The sequence below is a fragment of the Lissotriton helveticus genome, chromosome 12 (assembly GCF_964261635.1).
Source record: "Lissotriton helveticus chromosome 12, aLisHel1.1, whole genome shotgun sequence".
Lineage (NCBI taxonomy): Eukaryota > Metazoa > Chordata > Amphibia > Caudata > Salamandridae > Lissotriton > Lissotriton helveticus.
This window is the reverse complement of record NC_136073.1, coordinates 94041322-94058539: the sequence shown is the minus strand read 5'-3', so window position 1 is coordinate 94058539 and position 17218 is coordinate 94041322. Positions and strand designations below refer to the sequence as shown.

The window sequence follows — 17218 nt, the reverse complement described above, 5'->3', positions numbered from 1 at the left end:
GGACGCCTTCCTGCTCCTGGGGCCCTGACGCTGTGGTCTCGCCGCTGCCGCGTTTCTACATCTCGCGGCTGGTGGCGGCTGGAGACTACAGCTCCCAGAGGGCCAAGCGACCACTTTCGGCCACTTCCTGCCGCTGCGCGCCCGGAGGCGCTAGTTAAACAGGACGCTCCCTCGGTGGAGCGGGGGGTGATTTTCGCGGCGGAATCCTGGTCATAACGTTGTGGGGCACTGACCTGCTGGACGCCTTCCTGCTCCTGGGGCCCTGACGCTGTGGTCTCGCCGCTGCCGCGTTTCTACATCTCGCGGCTGGTGGCGGCTGGAGACTACAGCTCCCAGAGGGCCAAGCGACCACTTCCGGCCACTTTCTGCCGCTGCGCGCCCGGAGGCGCTAGTTAAACAGGACGCTCCCTCGGTGGAGCGGGGGGTGATTTTCACGGCGGAATCCTGGTCATAACGTTGTGGGGCACTGACCTGTTGGACGCCTTCCTGCTCCTGGAGCCCTGACGCTGTGGTCTCGCCGCTGCCGCGTTTCTACATCTCGCGGCTGGTGGCGGCTGGAGACTACAGCTCCCAGAGGGCCAAGCGACCACTTCCGGCCACTTCCTGCCGCTGCGCGCCCGGAGGCGCTAGTTAAACAGGACGCTCCCTCGGTGGAGCGGGGGGTGATTTTCACGGTGGAATCCTGGTCATAACGTTGTGGGGCACTGACCTGCTGGACGCCTTCCTGCTCCTGGGGCCCTGACGCTGAGGTCTCGCCGCTGCCGCGTTTCTACATCTCGCGGCTGGTGGCGGCTGGAGACTACAGCTCCCAGAGGGCCAAGCGACCACTTCCGGCCACTTCCTGCCGCTACGCGCCCGGAGGCGCTAGTTAAACAGGACGCTCCCTCTGCGTCGCAGGACGCGCGCGGGCGTCACCGGGCTGAGCCCGGGCAGAGGGCGGCCGTCTGTGGCCGTCCGGGGACGACCAGGGACGGGACGGGCCACCCCCCTTATTTCTACTTGTGAGTACCTCCAAGTGGTATATAGTGACACTAACTTCAATTTTATATATTCATTGCTGACTGTCTCCTGATTTACCACCCATTATGTCTATTCAATCCACCTTACCTGATAACTATCTACTGAAGGTAGTTAATAGAATAAATACGGACAGGAGGAAATCTCTTGGGAAAGGCACTTTAGAAAACTCCCCTTTGGTTGTACCACCGGATCTTAATATCGTGGACACTAGTACACCCAGTGATCATGTTACAGTAATTGAGATGGACAACAACAGTACCGCTGTAGATCCTAATGAGGTTACTAATAATGTGATTATAGCGGAAGATGATCAAGATGATCAAGGTGATACTTGTGAGGGTACCCCTCAACAGTCAATGAGGGCCACAAGATTAATGAGAGCTTGTAGGAAAACTGTACCTAAAAGGGGAAATTATCATTCAGGTAGGAAATATAAAAAGGATTTAACTCATAAGGAAAATTCAGAGGATATAGGGACACTAATTAAAGAAAGCTGTGTCTCCATTGATCCTGACCAATTAGATTTGTTGATAGGCACTATAGATAAGAAACTCAAAACGATTATCGAGCCATTACTTGCTAAAATAGAGGGTTTGTGCGGTGAAGTTCTAAGATTAAGGGACGCGGTTGACCATCATTCTATTACCCTGGATAAAACCATGTTAATGATTAAGATATAACACCACCAATCTTAGTATCTACACAGGAAAGGGCTCAACCACGAAACATAAATAGCCCCCCTGTTATTGTTACCACCGGGAAACAACTATCCAAAGAACGTCCTGTTTCGACAACTACTGTTGTTCAGGATAAGGGTAGACCCTCTCAGCAGCAGAGAGCAGTGACATCCAGTATAGGACAGGTCATTTCAAATCAGGATGTAGGACCAACATTATCTTTAAATGGAGTGCAGACTGGTCTAGTGCCAGCTGTGACAGTTCCAGTGGCTGCCACAGGGGGAACAAGTAGGGGCCCAGTAAGAACAAGTAAGTGTCCTGCAGACCTCCCACCTGAATGTGTACCATACGTTGTAGTTCTAACGAATGTCCCACCTATGTCACAGGCCTCTATTACCCAAGAGTCGGCAGACTCATTAAAAAATAAAGCTATCTCTTGGCTAAGTCGACACTGTGGTTATCCAGTTGGCTACTCTGATCAGATTATTTCTATCAGAAGAGTCAACTGGATTGGTAACACCAGAAAAACCTGTGGGGGTGACTGCGTGATTATTAATTTTAAACATCCGCAACACGTTGCGACGGTCCTCCTAAGAGCGGCCTCAATCACGCAGTCAGAGACAGATGTCGTTGCAAGGCCACTGGGATATTTCTACAACCATTTAAACAGGTTGCACTCAGTAAATAGTTGGGAGGGGTCTTCGAATAATATTAACTATCATTCTACTGCAAACAGACCAGGGCCTCACACCTTCTGTTTAGGTCCCCAGGATGGCCCTTTTGTTACGCCAATGCATATGTCGAACTCGGTCCATGGTGGGAATAGATTTATAACACATGCATCTAATTTCCCATCAGTATGCGACAGTGTAATGTCACCTGTTAATGGGATGTTATACCAAGTCCCAACTCAGAATAGGTTTCAGTGACTGAGTTTTCTGGACTAAAATGATTGACATAAGAGTAACCTAGTCCAGGTGAGAGACGATGCTGGAGAGTCAAAAATGTCCTTAACTGAAAACATTAATATTGTGAATATGGATTGTTTGCCTAATGGGGGCGAAGAGGAGCATTTAGAGTTTAACATAGAGCATTTTTATGCAAATAATAACGTGTCCGTATCTAATGATGAAACGCCCAATGTCAGCCTAGAAAGGGTAAAGGCATCCTGTCATATCGCTAGCTGGAACATTGCTGGTTTGACGGCCAAAGAAGAAATGTTGGGATGGAAAGATTTTATCGGTTTATTTGACATTATTTGTCTACAGGAAACATGGTGCAGAGAATATAAGGGGAGTGATGGCTTTGTTTCCTATGAGCTTCCCGCATTGGCCTCACCTCACGGCAGATCTAGAGGAGGTCTGCTAGTTCTGATTTCAGTAAAGTTGCCTGTATTAGTAAAAAAGTATGTAAAAGTGGGGGTTTATTCCCAAATCCTTTGGCTTGCACAGGACGCAGGTAGAAATGTACTGTTGATTAATTTCTACAATAACATATTTGATGGTACTAGGCACACAGCTGTAAACGATTTACACAAAGCAGTGTGTAATCTTGCAGAGAATTTTAATGGTGTTTATGAATTTATTTTTGTGGGGGATTTTAATGTTTCAATTTGCCCCTTATCATCCCAGAATCTATGTGGTGTCTATAATCATTCAGGGGATGCTGAAGTTCATTTTCCTCATCATTTGTATGGTGAAACCCTGAATAACTTTTTGATAGATTATGACATAGAAATCATGGAAAATGTAAAGAATGATCTGGGAGAAAGTATCCCAACTTTCAAAGGGAGGGGGGCCAATACGGTAATTGATTTTATATGCATGTCTACCAACCTAATTCCCATGTGCTCTGAGGTCAAGGTGGTTGATGTAATGTTGAGTGACCATAACTGTCTAACCACTGAAGTTAAGTTATGGAACCCTTCCACCACTCCTAACTCGGGTTCAATCGTTAATATTGAACCACACAGAATTAATGGAGTTAGGTTGAGGTGGAAGGGAGAGAAAGCCGACGAAACATCTGATTCTATCATCAATAGTTGTTTGACGGAAATCTCGGCTATTCTCGAACAGGGGGAGACAGTTGTTGCCAGTATTGACCACTTTGATAAAATTAATTCAATTATTAGTAAGAAGTTTACTAAAGAGGTGGGGCACGTGAATAGACAAAATAGGGGCTGGTTTGACCATGTTTGTTCTAATGCCCGGAGAGATCTTAAAGAAGCTTTAGCAGCCAAACCGAGAGATAAGTGTTTAGTGATCCAACTTAGGCAGGATTTTAAATTGGTCCTTAAGCGCAGAAAGGCTGAGTTACAGCAGGAAGCGTGGGACAATCTAAGCCAAGCAGCAGAACTAAGGAACTGTAATTTGTTTTGGTCTACGGTAAATAGTCCATTCCTCAAGGACGAGAAGGCTCCAGTGCTCACATCTAATGTGAGCATGGAGTCATGGATCCAACATTTTTCGACCATATTTGATTCTGGCAATAGTATAGCCCCCCTTGGAAAAGGATGGCCTATAGTTGCACTAGATATTACAGTAGAGGAAGTTATGGTTAGTATAAGAGGTAGTAAGGGAGGGAAGGCCCAAGGACCCGATGGGGTACCTATAGACGTTTTTTAGACCGCCCTGGAGATCTGGGGCCCCTATTGGTTAAGATCTTTAATGCAGCAGTCTGCTTAAAAATACCACCTACCTGGGCAGAATCAATCATAATCCCTATCTATAAAAAGGGAGACCGGGGCGAAGCAAAAAATTACCGACCAATATCCCTACTTGACTCATCAGTAAAAGTTATGAGTCGTGTTCTATTAGCCAGATTAGAGGAATGGGCAGAGACGAATGAGATTTTAACTAATAGTCAGTTTGGTTTTAGAAAAGGACGTGGTACCATTGAGCAGTGCTTAAATCTAGAACTTTTGGTGGGGGAATATACCCAGGCCAAAAAAGGGTCATTGTACTTATGCTTCGCCGACTTAAGCAGTGCCTTCGATATGGTAGACCACGCCCTACTGTGGGCCAAATTGATTGACATGGGAGCCCCAGACTGTATAATGTACTTTCTAGCTCGCCTGTATGAAAAACTTAGTACTAGTGTCCGATATGGGCCAAATGGGGAATGCACAAGTAAGTTTAGGATTGGGAGAGGTATCAGGCAGGGGTGTGTTTTAGCACCCCTACTTTTTACTCTCTTCATCAATGAGGTGGATGCTGTCCTGCAAACAGTTACGGCAGACGCCCCAAGAGTTAACAACCTTAACATCCCTGTGTTACTCTATGCGGACGACGCTGTGCTGCTGTCTAGGACTCCCCTGGGTCTCCAACGGTTGATGGACAGGTTTGTTCAGTTCATCAAAAACAGGAAACTGGTGATCAATAGGTCTAAAACCTATGTGATGGAGTGTTCAGGCCGAGCTAAGACAAAAACAAAAGTTAACTCCCATTATTTTATAGAAGGTGAACAGGTTCTAAAAGTAGACAATTTCTGCTATTTGGGGATTAATTTCTCAAAAAATGGTAGCTGGGACATCGAACACAGAGCGGTTAAAACTAAGATGATTAGAAGTGCCAATGGGGTTTTCGTTTTCGCTAAGAAACTGGGAAATAGACGCATAGCAGATATGCTAAAAATCTACCAATCTAAATGTCTATCTGCGGCCCTTTATGGGGCAGGAGTTTGGGGTGTGTCATCTGCCGGGTGTCTACAGGTAGAGGAGAATAACTTCTTGAAAAGGCTCCTGTGTTTACCCAAATCTACCTCTAATATCCTGGTTCATAAGGAAACGGGTTCCCACTTTTTGAATGATTTAATCATGTTAAGACCCCTATTATTGTGGCGATCTGTTTGGTTGAATGAAGGCACCTCACTAAACAGAGCTATCATTGAGAATTGCCTCACTTTGGACCAGCACTTGAAGATCCCCTGGATTAAATATAACATTGAACATTTTCAAAAGGTCTTTGGATATAATGTGATCAATGACCGGTTTTGTGCATCTGATAACTCCAAATCAAATATGAAAATTATGTTTTTGAATTTCTGTATAGAGAGGCGTGCCCTGGAAGATTCAAAACTCTCTACTTGTAATCTGTACAATGGCTTGAATGAGTTTATTGGTTTTCATCCTTATTTGACACAGGTGACCAGAGTCTCTCACCAGTTTGTACTTACTAGAATGAGGATGGGAATTGTACATCATCTGGTTGCGTGTCCTAATGTAAAAATACGCCCTGCGGGACCCTGTCCTTGTGACTACAAGAGTGAACAGAGTACTATGCACTTTCTTTTTTCTTGCCATTTGTATAGTGAATTACGGAAAATCTATCTAAAGCCCATCCTGAAAAGATTTGGAGTAAGAACAATTATAGATTCTATGAAATTGCTTTTTAATATGCATCATCCGGACATTTTCTTTTTTACGGCCACTTTCCTACTCAAGGCTATTGGTGTAAGGAAAAGTATGTATTTTTAAGACTGTTTTAACTTATTTATTCCATCCCGCACTGGATAATTAATGTAATATGTGTATTTTTCTTTATTTTTCTTTGCCTCTTTTTATTAATGAAATGTCTGCTTATGTAAATGTATGTGCTTTTATGGACATGTTTTTAATGTTCCGAATAAAGCTCTATAAAATGAAATGACACGGAAATATGGTGTACAAAAACTAGATTTTGGGGGTGAACCAGAATACTTTCATGAAGCCATGGCAGTTGCTAGGGATGCTGTCTTTTTATCTCTTGATTTTATTTCCTTCTTGGGTCCTAGATTAATATTTATTTATTGTTTTTTAAAGTTGTCTTTTTATTAAGCATCAAACAAGACCAAATACAAAAGACAGCCATCTCAAGGGTTCAAGGGGCGTGCAATTGCCCGGGTTGCAATATAGGTAGCTATGATGGGTTCAGCTTAGCATAGTCCCCAAGCCAGTCACCTCCCTGTACAGAGTGTATGATGCCTGTTTCAAGAACATGGAACCCCCCCCCTAGACCAACAACATCCTCCCCCCCTCCTCCCCCCCCATCCGGTGGTGACTAAATAAGAATAAGAACAATAAATAAATAATATAACAGAGACAGAATTGAGCAGCGACATAGATATTAGTGGAGATGTACAGGCTGGACCATAGGACATTCAGGGGATCTTCTAATGCCCATGAGTTCAACAGAAAGCTGCTATAGCTGTAATAGATGCATAGCCCGCACTGATGGCGGACAGACCGCAGAGGGTAAACCCCAGGATAGATAGGACAGCAGAGGCCCCCAGCGTAGTATAAAGTCTTCATAATCCGTCTGGGAAATGTCCACCAGGCATTCCATGGATATGATCCTCCATAGTCGGGCATGCCACAATGAAGTAGCTGGAGCCTCTGTCTTTTTCCAAGCAGCTGCTAAAGTGAGCCCCTAAACAAGTCCACATGATCGCTTTGTCCGCCTTCGTTTGTCTAATCAAGAGGGGATCTCGCAGACCAAGAAGAGCGAAGTCTATGGAAGTTGGAATCGGGTAACCCAACATATCCTTGATATGAGAAAGAATCTCATCCCAAAAAGGACGAATTTTAGGGCAGTCACACCATATATGTCTAAATTCCCCCTGGAGTCCACATCCCCGCCAACACAAGTCTGAGGTGTCTGTAAAGATACGTCGAAGCTTAGTAGGGTATAGGTACCAATCATAGAGGGGTTTATAGTGGGCTTCTCGAAGAGCTAATGATCGATTATGCTTGGAGATATCGCTCCAGACGTGAGACCATTCCCCCATCAGCAATATCCCTCCCCAAGACCTGTTCCCAAAACTGCATATAACGTGCCCGTGGGGGGAAAGTAGTGAAAAGTAGCATCTCATAAATAGCCAAAATGGCTCCCTTCATGGACCCCGCCCGCAGGGCCACAAACTTTTCCAACTCCGTACGCTCCCTAATAGCCGCCTCTCAGAAGGGAGGCGTCAAAACCCAGTGTTTAAGCTGTAAGTAGTGATACTGTTCACTCTGCGGGAGTACAAATTCCTTCCTGCATTCAGCAAACGTCAAAACCTCCCCATCATGAAACATATCAGCTATTTTGAGGCAATCCCCTTTCCTCCAGCAGTCAAATGGCACCTCACGTAGTGCCGGAGGGAAATCTGGATTCAAATGAATGGGCGTCTACAGGGAAGGGAAAGACGTCCAACACGCCCTCTTGGTAACCTTATCCCAGGTGATTAGAGTTGTACAAGTAGGAGTGATAAGATAAGCATTGGAAGGGCGATTCTGTTTGGGCTTCCATAACACATCCCATTTATACCTCCCCACAACGGCGTGGTCCATGTGAAGCCAATGTTTCTCGGACTCCCTGGCTGACCACTCAGTTGCCACCCGCAGTTGAGCAGCCTGTTAGTATAAGGTGAAGTCAGGTAGGGCTAGTCCCCCTTGAACACGTGGGCGTCGGAGTACATGAAGAGGGAGGCGGGCCCATCCCCCCTGCCAGATGAATTTGATGATCAACGTGCGGAGCTTCGGCAACAGAGAGCCGTTTAGTTCTATGGGGAGTGCCTCAAATAAGTATAAAAATGTAGGTAGCACCATCATTTTAACAGCAGTAATTCGCCACAGCCATGAAATGTAAAGGGGCGACCACTGCTTGCAATCCTGTTGGAACTGGGCCTGGAGAGGCAGGTAATTCACTTTGTATAAGTCGCCCAGTTTAGCCGTGAGGCGTACCTCCAGGTAGAGTAGGGAATGTTTAGCCCATTGGAAAAGCGTTGTGAGTTTCAAGCGAAACACCTCTGCAGGGGAAAGAGTGAGTTTAAGTATGAAAGATTTCGAGTAGTTTACCTTAAAACCGGCCACTTGCAAAAAGCTTCGCAGTTCTCCCTGCACCGCTCGCAGCGATTGCGCCGGATTTAAGAGTGAGAGGAGGATATCATCTGCGAACAACAAAGCTTTATGTTCAACCTCGCCAAAAGGGATGCCCCGGATCTCATCATTGGCTCGGAATCTAAGCGCCCGGGGGTTCTATGCTTAGGGCAAACAAAAGGGGCGAGAGAGGACACCCCTGGCGTTTGCCTCTACTCAGAGCAAAGGGGGAGGAGGAACAGCCGTTGACCATCACACCCGAGGAAGGATGGTAATAATTGGCCTTCACCATGTTAATAAAAATGTCCCCAAACCCGAATTTCCGCATGGTTAAAAAAAGAAAGGCCCAGTCAACCCGATCGAAGGCCTTTTCCGCGTCAAGGCCCACTAACACTGCGGGGTTCCGAAATCTCGTGGCCTTCTCAATCAGATGGACTGTGCGTCAGATGTTATCATGGGTTTGTCTGCCTTTTATAAAACGTGACTGGCCGGGGTGGATTAATGTAGGCATCAGCGATTCCAAACGCGCTGCTAAAACCGCAGAATAAAGCTTGGCGTCCAAATTGAGGAGCGCGATGGGCCTATAAGAGCCGCACCTTTGCGGATGCTTACCAGGCTTGGGGATTACAGAAATCACGGCTTCTGCCATTGAACCAGAGACATGCTCATCGGAAGCGACAGCCTGGAACAGGGTGTAAGATGGGGAAGAAGCTCTGCCGAAAAACAGCTATAAAAATGGGCCATAAGGCCATCAGGACCCAGAGCTTTATGCAATTTGAGTCTCGAGATAGCCTCCCCAACCTCCTCTTGAGTGATGGGGGCATCCAACTCTGCAGCCGATGCCTTCAATAGCTGTGGGAGGGCCAGGCCGTCTAAAAATTGTTGTTGCCGTGACGTATCCGGAGTGCTGTCCTGATACAGCTCCCTGTAGAACTTCCCAAACACGTCTGCCTTAGCACTGTTGGAATGTGGGAGATGCCCCTGACGATCTAAAATCCCCCCGATGAAGTCCTTTTCCCTTTGTACCAGAAGCTGGCGTGCTAAGTGTGAGCCTACTTTATTGCCCTGTATGAAAGAGGACTGAAGAATCTTCAGCAGGGTGAACTCTGCCTGATTAGAATATATAGACCGTAATTTGCCCCTGAGACCGGTAAGTTGCCTCTGCAGAGCACGTGTTGGGTTGGCTTTGTGAGGTTGCTCTGCGGCTCCCAATTCTTCCTCTAAATCCTCCCTTTCCCTCGTCCTTTCTTTATTTAGATTCAAATTAAGCTGGATACACATCCCTCGAATCAGGGATTTAAAAGCTTCCCAATTATTCTGGGGGGTTGTATCTTGTGGGTCATTATGTAAAAAGAATTCAGCAATGGCCGCTTGTAGCTCCTCTCTGTCCACTGAATCTTGGGTCAAAGCTAGCGGGAAATACCATCTAGGTGTTCTTGGGGAGGACCCAGCCCAATGAAGACCCAAAGTTATCAAGCTATGATCTGACACTGATATCGGAAAAATCTGAGCAGCCTGGAGAGCCCTCAGCAAGGATTGACTGACAAATATATAATCAATCCTGGAGTACGTCCTATGGACGTAGGAAAAATGTGTATAATCCTTGGTAGTGGGATGAAGTGAGCGCCAGGAATCAATGAGTCCCAAGTCAGTGATTTTCTGTTGCACCCTACGTGGGAACATACTGGTGGCTGGACTGTTGGAGCTAGAACTATCCAGAGACTCCTGCCAAGTGAGATTAAAATCCCCCAACAACACAATGACGCCTTCAGCAAAACCCCCTATTAAGTCAAGAGCTTGTGAAAGGAAGGCAGATTACCCCGAGTTGGGTGCCTATAATTAGACAAAAGTACAGCGCGTGCCCCTCAAGCGGCCCTTGACTAAAAGTAGCCTCCCCTCCTTATCAGATTTAAGAGACTCGAATTGGAAGTTCGCTGAGAAATGGAACAGCAACGCCACCCCATTGTGTTTCGAAGCGGCAGAGGAGGTATAGATCATCGGGTAACTTCTATGGCGTAACCTAGAGACCTCCACCCTCTTAAGAAGAGTTTCCTGCAAGGCTACCACTTTGAATTTGCAATCATTCAAATACTTCCAAATCTTATGGCACTTCTGTGGGGAGTTTAGACCCTTAACATTCTAAGAAGCAATGTTAACCATAAGACAAACGTTCCCCCCTCTTCTCCCTTTACTGCCCCAGGGATCTCCTCCCCTTTGCAGAAGCCCCTGTACACTGGGAACTTGGCCCCTTCCACCACCTTAACCCTGCGCCTAATCGTCCCACCACTGGATGGTTATAAACCTGTCTCACAAAAAAGAACCAACCAAATGCAAAAAGCCACCTCCCACAGTCACGACCGGAATCCCCCCCACTCCCGTAACCTCCCTCCAACATCCCCAAAACCCCGCTGCCGAGGGACCCGAAGGCCCTCGGCACAGACTCCCCCCAACTCCAAGGGAGGAATACTGGGTACCATGGGCAAGGCCCGCACCTCCTGATCGTAAGGCTAAGAAAACTAGGGAACAGTAGAATAGCAAATATGCAAGAGAATAAAAACCTCAGTGTCCTTGGAATGTCAATACAGGCGAACTTCTGCTCTCCAGTGGGCATGCCTTCTGTGGGGTTCAGCCATGGCGCCACTTAGGACTCTGGCATCGCAGAGAAGCCTCAAAGTCGCATGACGAGCAAGCAGCGTGCACCCAAAGGTCCACTAAAGCTGTAAAGATACCAGGTGACTCCACGGACGTGGGTCAAGAGCCGCAGATCTTCTGAGAACCCAATGGCCAACGAAAGAGCGACGATCCCTAGGGGTCTAGACAGCCCTACGTATAGAAAGAGGAACGCAAAAGCCACGAAGAGCGGCATCAGCAGGTCTCGACATTATCGGGCCCCAGCTGAGGAACCCACCAACCGAGAGGCTGTCAATACCCAGGTTTGTTTAGGAGGTTCAGTGGACACTCAGCCGACATCTCCAGGGCCAGAAACAGAGCAAGAAACTTCAACGGCGTCTTGTGATGGTGTGCCACACACTCGAGCCACTCTGCGGTGTCCGCACCGCCGCAGCGGACCCCGTGTCGAATGACTTTTCAGGAAGCGGAAGCCCCAAAACCTTCAAATCTTCCACCAGGTCCGAGATGTGGTGAGTCTTGTGGCCATGCTCGAAAATTATCCCAAAGGGGAAGGACCACCTGTACCGAATCTTATCCTCCTGGACTTTAGTGGTGATAGGACGCAACGTCTGCCGGCGGGCCAGGGTCGCAGCCGCCACGTCCTAAAGAGAGCACCCATACCCCTGAAAGGATACCTCCTTCAGCTTTCTGGAAGCCGAGAGAATGGCCTCTTTTACCTTGAAGGAATGTAGCTTGACTAGGACATCCCACGGGCGCTTGAGATTCCCCGAGTGTAGTGCTCCTACCCGATGTACTTTGTCGATCTTGATCTTAAGCTGCTGGGGGGCGAGAATCTCAGCAAAGAGACCAGACACAAAGGCCTCCAAGTCTGGCCCCTCCGCCCCCTCCTCCAGATTCCGGATCCGAATGTTCTCCCTCCGGGTCCTGTTCTCCAAGTCTTCCGCCTTGAGCAAAACCTGTTGCAGTTGGGCACGGAAGGACTGTTGTGCGTCGTGCATCGTGTCCTGGTTCGACGTCAGACTCTGTGTTTGCCCCTCTACTTCCAGAAGTCGGGATCCCACGGCATCTACATCTTGCCGCAGAGTAGTAAGCTTCTCGGTGAGGTCAGCCTTCAATTGCTCCACAGAGGTTCTTAGGTGTCGTTTAAATTCCCTACAGAGCTCCACCTTAAAATCTCGGAGAGTAGCCACTAGGTCCTCGCGAGTAAGCACCATGTCGGGCAAAGGAGCGGTATCCTCCCGGGAAGTCAACATCTCAGAGGCCCTGAAGTATGTAGAAACTTTATTGGTTTGCTTCTTGGGATGCATACGGTCTCCCGCTGGAACCGTGCTTTGCCTGGCGAGGGGGAACATCCTTTTTAACATCTGTCTCCTAGCTCCGCAAGTTGCACCCGCCGGACAGGGTGCTTCTAGAAGACATCGGACATCTGTGAGGACGAATCTGCCATCCCTAGAGCCCGGGTAAGGCCCACCAACGATCGGGCAAGTGCGGAGCCGAGCGATTTAACAACCGCTCCGCCATCTTACTTGGCCACGCCCCCCCCAGATTATTTTTGATTTTGCACCTACCTGTAATGCCCTATTTGCTGAAAGCCTTCATTTCATTGACTACACACTACATTTCTGCTGAATGTGTGTGAAGGATCCTTTAAACTATTCCACTGATGTAGAGTCCTGTTGCATGGGCCAGGGTCACAGCCGCCACGTCCTGATAACGAGAGCACCCATACCCCTGAAAGGATACCTCCTTCAGCTTTCTGGAAGCCGAGAGAATGTCCTCTTTTACCTTGAAGGAATGTAGCTTGACTAGGACATCCCGTGGGCGCTTGAGATTCCCCGAGTGTAGTGCTCCTACCCGATTTACTTTGTCGATCTTGATCTTAAGCTGCTGGGGGGCGAGAATCTCAGCAAAGAGACCAGACACAAAGGCCTCCAAGTCTGGCCCCTCCGCCCCCTCCTCCAGATTCCGGATCCGAATGTTCTCCCTCCGGGTCCTGTTCTCCAAGTCTTCCGCCTTGAGCAAAACCTGTTGCAGTTGGGCACGGAAGGACTGTTGTGCGTTGTGCATCGTGTCCTGGTTCGACGTCAGACTCTGTGTTTGCCCCTCTACTTCCAGAAGTCGGGATCCCACGGCATCTACATCTTGCCGCAGAGTAGTAAGCTTCTCGGTGAGGTCAGTCTTCAATTGCTCCACAGAGGTTCTTAGGTGTCGTTTAAATTCCCGACAGAGCTCCACCTTAAAATCTCGGAGAGTAGCCACTAGGTCATCGCGAGTAAGCACCATGTCGGGCAAAGGAGCAGTATCCTCCCGGGAAGTCAACATCTCAGAGGCCCTGAAGTATGTAGAAACTTTATTGGTTTGCTTCTTGGGATGCATACGGTCCCCCCCCCTGGAACCGTGCGTTGCCTGGCGAGGTGGAACATCCTTTTCAACGCGGATGTTACCCCGCAGTGCTTTTACGACGCGTCCTTTACAACGCAAGTCGTAACCACGACTTGCGCTGGAGGGAGCTAAAGGATAAAGAATAGTATATTTACTATTCCAACACCTTCCCTACTATCCACGGGGACTGGTGTTAGAATAGTAAATTATACTATTCACTATCCGCGCCCAACAACGCAAGTCGTTGTAACGACTTGCGTTGTTAAAGACGCGCTGTAAAGGCACGTGTTGAAACAGTATGCGTTTTACCGTCATACATCCCCTGGCGAGTGCCCAAGTCCAACCGAAAGCGAGAAGAGTCTAGGGCCGCCCCCGTGGGGTGTTTCCAATGTCCAATGTGTGGGGCTCCTCAACAGCTACTCCCTTAAGTGAATATCACACCAGGCCCCCCACAAGGAAAGCGAGCACCGTCCAGGACCTCCGCCGAAGAATGGGACCCCGTCCAGGCCAAGTTACGCCCCCACTGCACTGTCCGGTATCCGAATATCTCACCACATCACTTCCAGCATTGTTTCAGCGGCTCCACACATCCCACATTGCTGCTGCCACTCTCGGGTCGTCAATCGCCACTATTTTGAGGTCAGGCTCTCTGAGGCACAAGCTCATAGGCGCGGGTAAAATACACTATAGCTTGCCGCCCGGGAAATATCAAGAGAGTGCAGAACCACCACTGTAGCGGCTTGGGGGCCCAAGCGGTGCCCCCCCACTGCCGTTCCCCGCCAGCGGCACCTCCGCTCACCCCGACTGATGTGGGGCCAAAACTGGGTCAGCCCCCGCGGACTCCTTTGTCACACCTCGGCGGCTCCAAATTCTGCACCAGCCACTCCTCACCAAGGTGTCACCATGAGGGGCCCCTCTCAACAGCTGCCCGGGGCTCTCGAATCCAACCAGCGCTCTGCTCTCAGCGCGGGACACCCGGCGCAGATCTTCGCAAAATGGCGCCCGGGGTCCTCAAGCTCCTCCGGGTCTCCCCTCCGGCCACCGTTACATCTGTCTCCTAGCTCCGCAAGTTGCACCCGCCGGACAGGGTGCTTCTAGAAGGCATCGGACATCTGTGAGGACGAATCTGCCATCCCTAGAGCCCAGGTAAGGCCCACCAACGATCGGGCAAGTGCGGAGCCGAGCGATTTCACAACCGCTCCGCCATCTTACTTGGCCACGCCCCCCCCAGATTATTTTTGATTTTGCACCTACCTGTAATGCCCTATTTGCTGAAAGCCTTCATTTCATTGACTACACACTACATTTCTGCTGAATGTTTGTGAAGGATCCTTTAAATTATTCCACTGATGTAGAGTCCTGTTGCATGGGTCCTTGTATATACTTGACGGTTTTCTTTGATATTGTATGTGTTGGGAGGCAAAACAACAATGGGAGAGGTAGGGAAATTCAAGGACACTCTCTCAGTCCCCGGTTAGATCCAAATAAACAAAAGGAGAGAGGTCAAATCAAACTCGAATAAGCCACAGAGACGGAGTAAGGTAAGAAACCCACATCCACTTCGGGTGGGAAGGAAAGCCCTCACACACCGACCTAGTCAGTGTCATGCTTCATCATCGGGCCCCACCAAAGAGGCCGAGTGCCTCTTTGGTGTGCTGCGACGCCAGAAAGACTGCAGAGCTGGTTGTGTGAGAAGGGCGTGCTGTGAGGAAAAATTCAATTAAAAGTGCCAAAAAAGGGTATCAATACAAAAAGTTTAATGAGTGATCCCTAAGGCACATGTGGGAAGTATTATGTGTCTGAATTTAGCTGCCAAGGTTTTAGGATTGGTTAAATTCAGAAATACTTATATCAGTCAACATGTTTCTGCCATACTAGTGGTTTAAGTTTACCAAGGCATTCATCAGGACTAAACCCCGGCGGTATGGACTCTCTAATCGTCCACCCTAACCTGGGACTTGAAAGTGAAAAAAGGTGAAAAAGTGCTAAAAATAGAAGAGCGGGACGCTCATTCTAAAAAATGCTCCAAGTTTTGGAGTATCTCAGCACCTGTGAAGTGAATTAAACAGACAAACACAAACAGACATACACATAATTATTATAAGCAATTGCGTTTGATCATGGTGCTCCATAGTATGTGGCATACATCGTGTTCCCAAAGTAGATACTAGTTTTAACACCATCCAACTACCCTGTAGGGATGATATCGTTAACTCTGGGAAGTGATGTGCTAGGGGTGTATTTAAAACTAAAGTAGGTAGATAATAGGGTTAAAAACACGAAATGTGTACTCCTTATGAAGGGATCAATGGACCAAAGGTCTGTGACCCCTTAGAATGGTAATTTCAGATTAATATCTCACTTTAAAACAGGGCGCTACTTGCACCATGGGTGTCGGGAGGGGGATTGCAGCATGCCTGGCACATCCTATGAAAAAAGAAAGGTTTTATGCAACCTCCATAAAAGCGGGTAAACACTTAGCTTGTTTTTGTAGAATGACAGCGGTCCTGCCGCTGAAGTGCACTCACGCCTTAAACGCTCGCAAACCGCTCTGAACTTGCAGATCGCCTCAAAACCGGACCCCGACGATGGAGAGCGGGCCGGTAGCTGAGTATAAAACTGTTCGTGCTGCAACGCCGCGCTCTTCCGGGTGGGCGTGTCCAACCAAACCGAGGTTTGGAACGCACCCACCCCGTGTGGAAAGGCGCGGCCAAAATCACAAATGAGGCTTGGAAAGAAGAGCCAATCCAGAGTTTGACCGGCGGGATTGCCCGTGTGAAACTATAGAGTAATTCTTCAGGTTTAGTTCCTGGGATATGCATCGTTATCCAAAACGGTTGCAATGTGGAATAGGAGTCTTCAAAAAACGAATATTGGAGGTACTAAGTACAGGTGGTTGGGCTAAAAGGCTAATGCAATATAGAGGTTCAGAATGGGGCGCCTAAAATACGACCTCCAATGGGAGAGGCACAAAAAAGCTGACGGTACACGGGTAGGTAACGTCTATATAAATGTAATAACGGGATCTTATCCACAGGATGGTGATGTTATAATGAACATCCATGGAAAGATCTGTGTGGATGGTCATCTAGGTTACTGAGCACATGGATACATGTACATGTAACACACACAGCGATAACCTAGAAAAGGCGGAATAGACTATTCCAGTGTAGATTAGGAGGTATATAGTTCAGGATAGCACAGTGTTCCACGGGGTGTCATCGTTGAGGCCGTTGGTATTTGTGCCTAAGCGATACACCCAGCGCTGTTCTTTTTCAAAGAGTCTGCTAGTTATGTTAGTTGTGCCATTGACTACCTCAATTATAGTCCACCTCATGTCGTTTGGTGTGTGGTTACTTTCCAGAAACTGACGGCTCAGCTTGGTTGTCACTTTTTTACACCTGACATTGCTCTGATGTTCACAAATACGCTGTTTGACCTTGCGTGTGGTCATGCCTACATAGCGAAGCTGGCAAGGGCAGGTGATCAGATAGACCACATTCATTGTGTTACAGTTTGTGTGTTCTCTCTGTGTCCATATTCTCCCTGCTTCCAGCGACAGTGTTTTCGTTGCTTCTGTTAGATGGCAGACACTGCAGTCGGAGCAAGGGTAATGTCCGGTGATTCTGGGCATGCCCCACGCTGCTGTTACTGTGGGCATAACATGGGGTGG

The 17218-nt window shown here is 48.0% G+C and overlaps 1 protein-coding gene across 1 annotated transcript in view; it reads right to left on the bottom strand.

Annotated features, from left to right (window-relative positions):
- LOC144797925 (vomeronasal type-2 receptor 26-like) overlaps window positions 1-12470 on the bottom strand; it is a 68292-nt gene extending 55822 nt beyond the window's left edge. The window contains exon 1 of the mRNA XM_078668727.1: window positions 11838-12470. Coding sequence (XP_078524853.1) covers window positions 11838-12470 — 633 coding nt within the window. The remainder of the gene's footprint in view (window positions 1-11837) is intronic.
- Between the last annotated feature and the right edge of the window lie 4748 nt (window positions 12471-17218).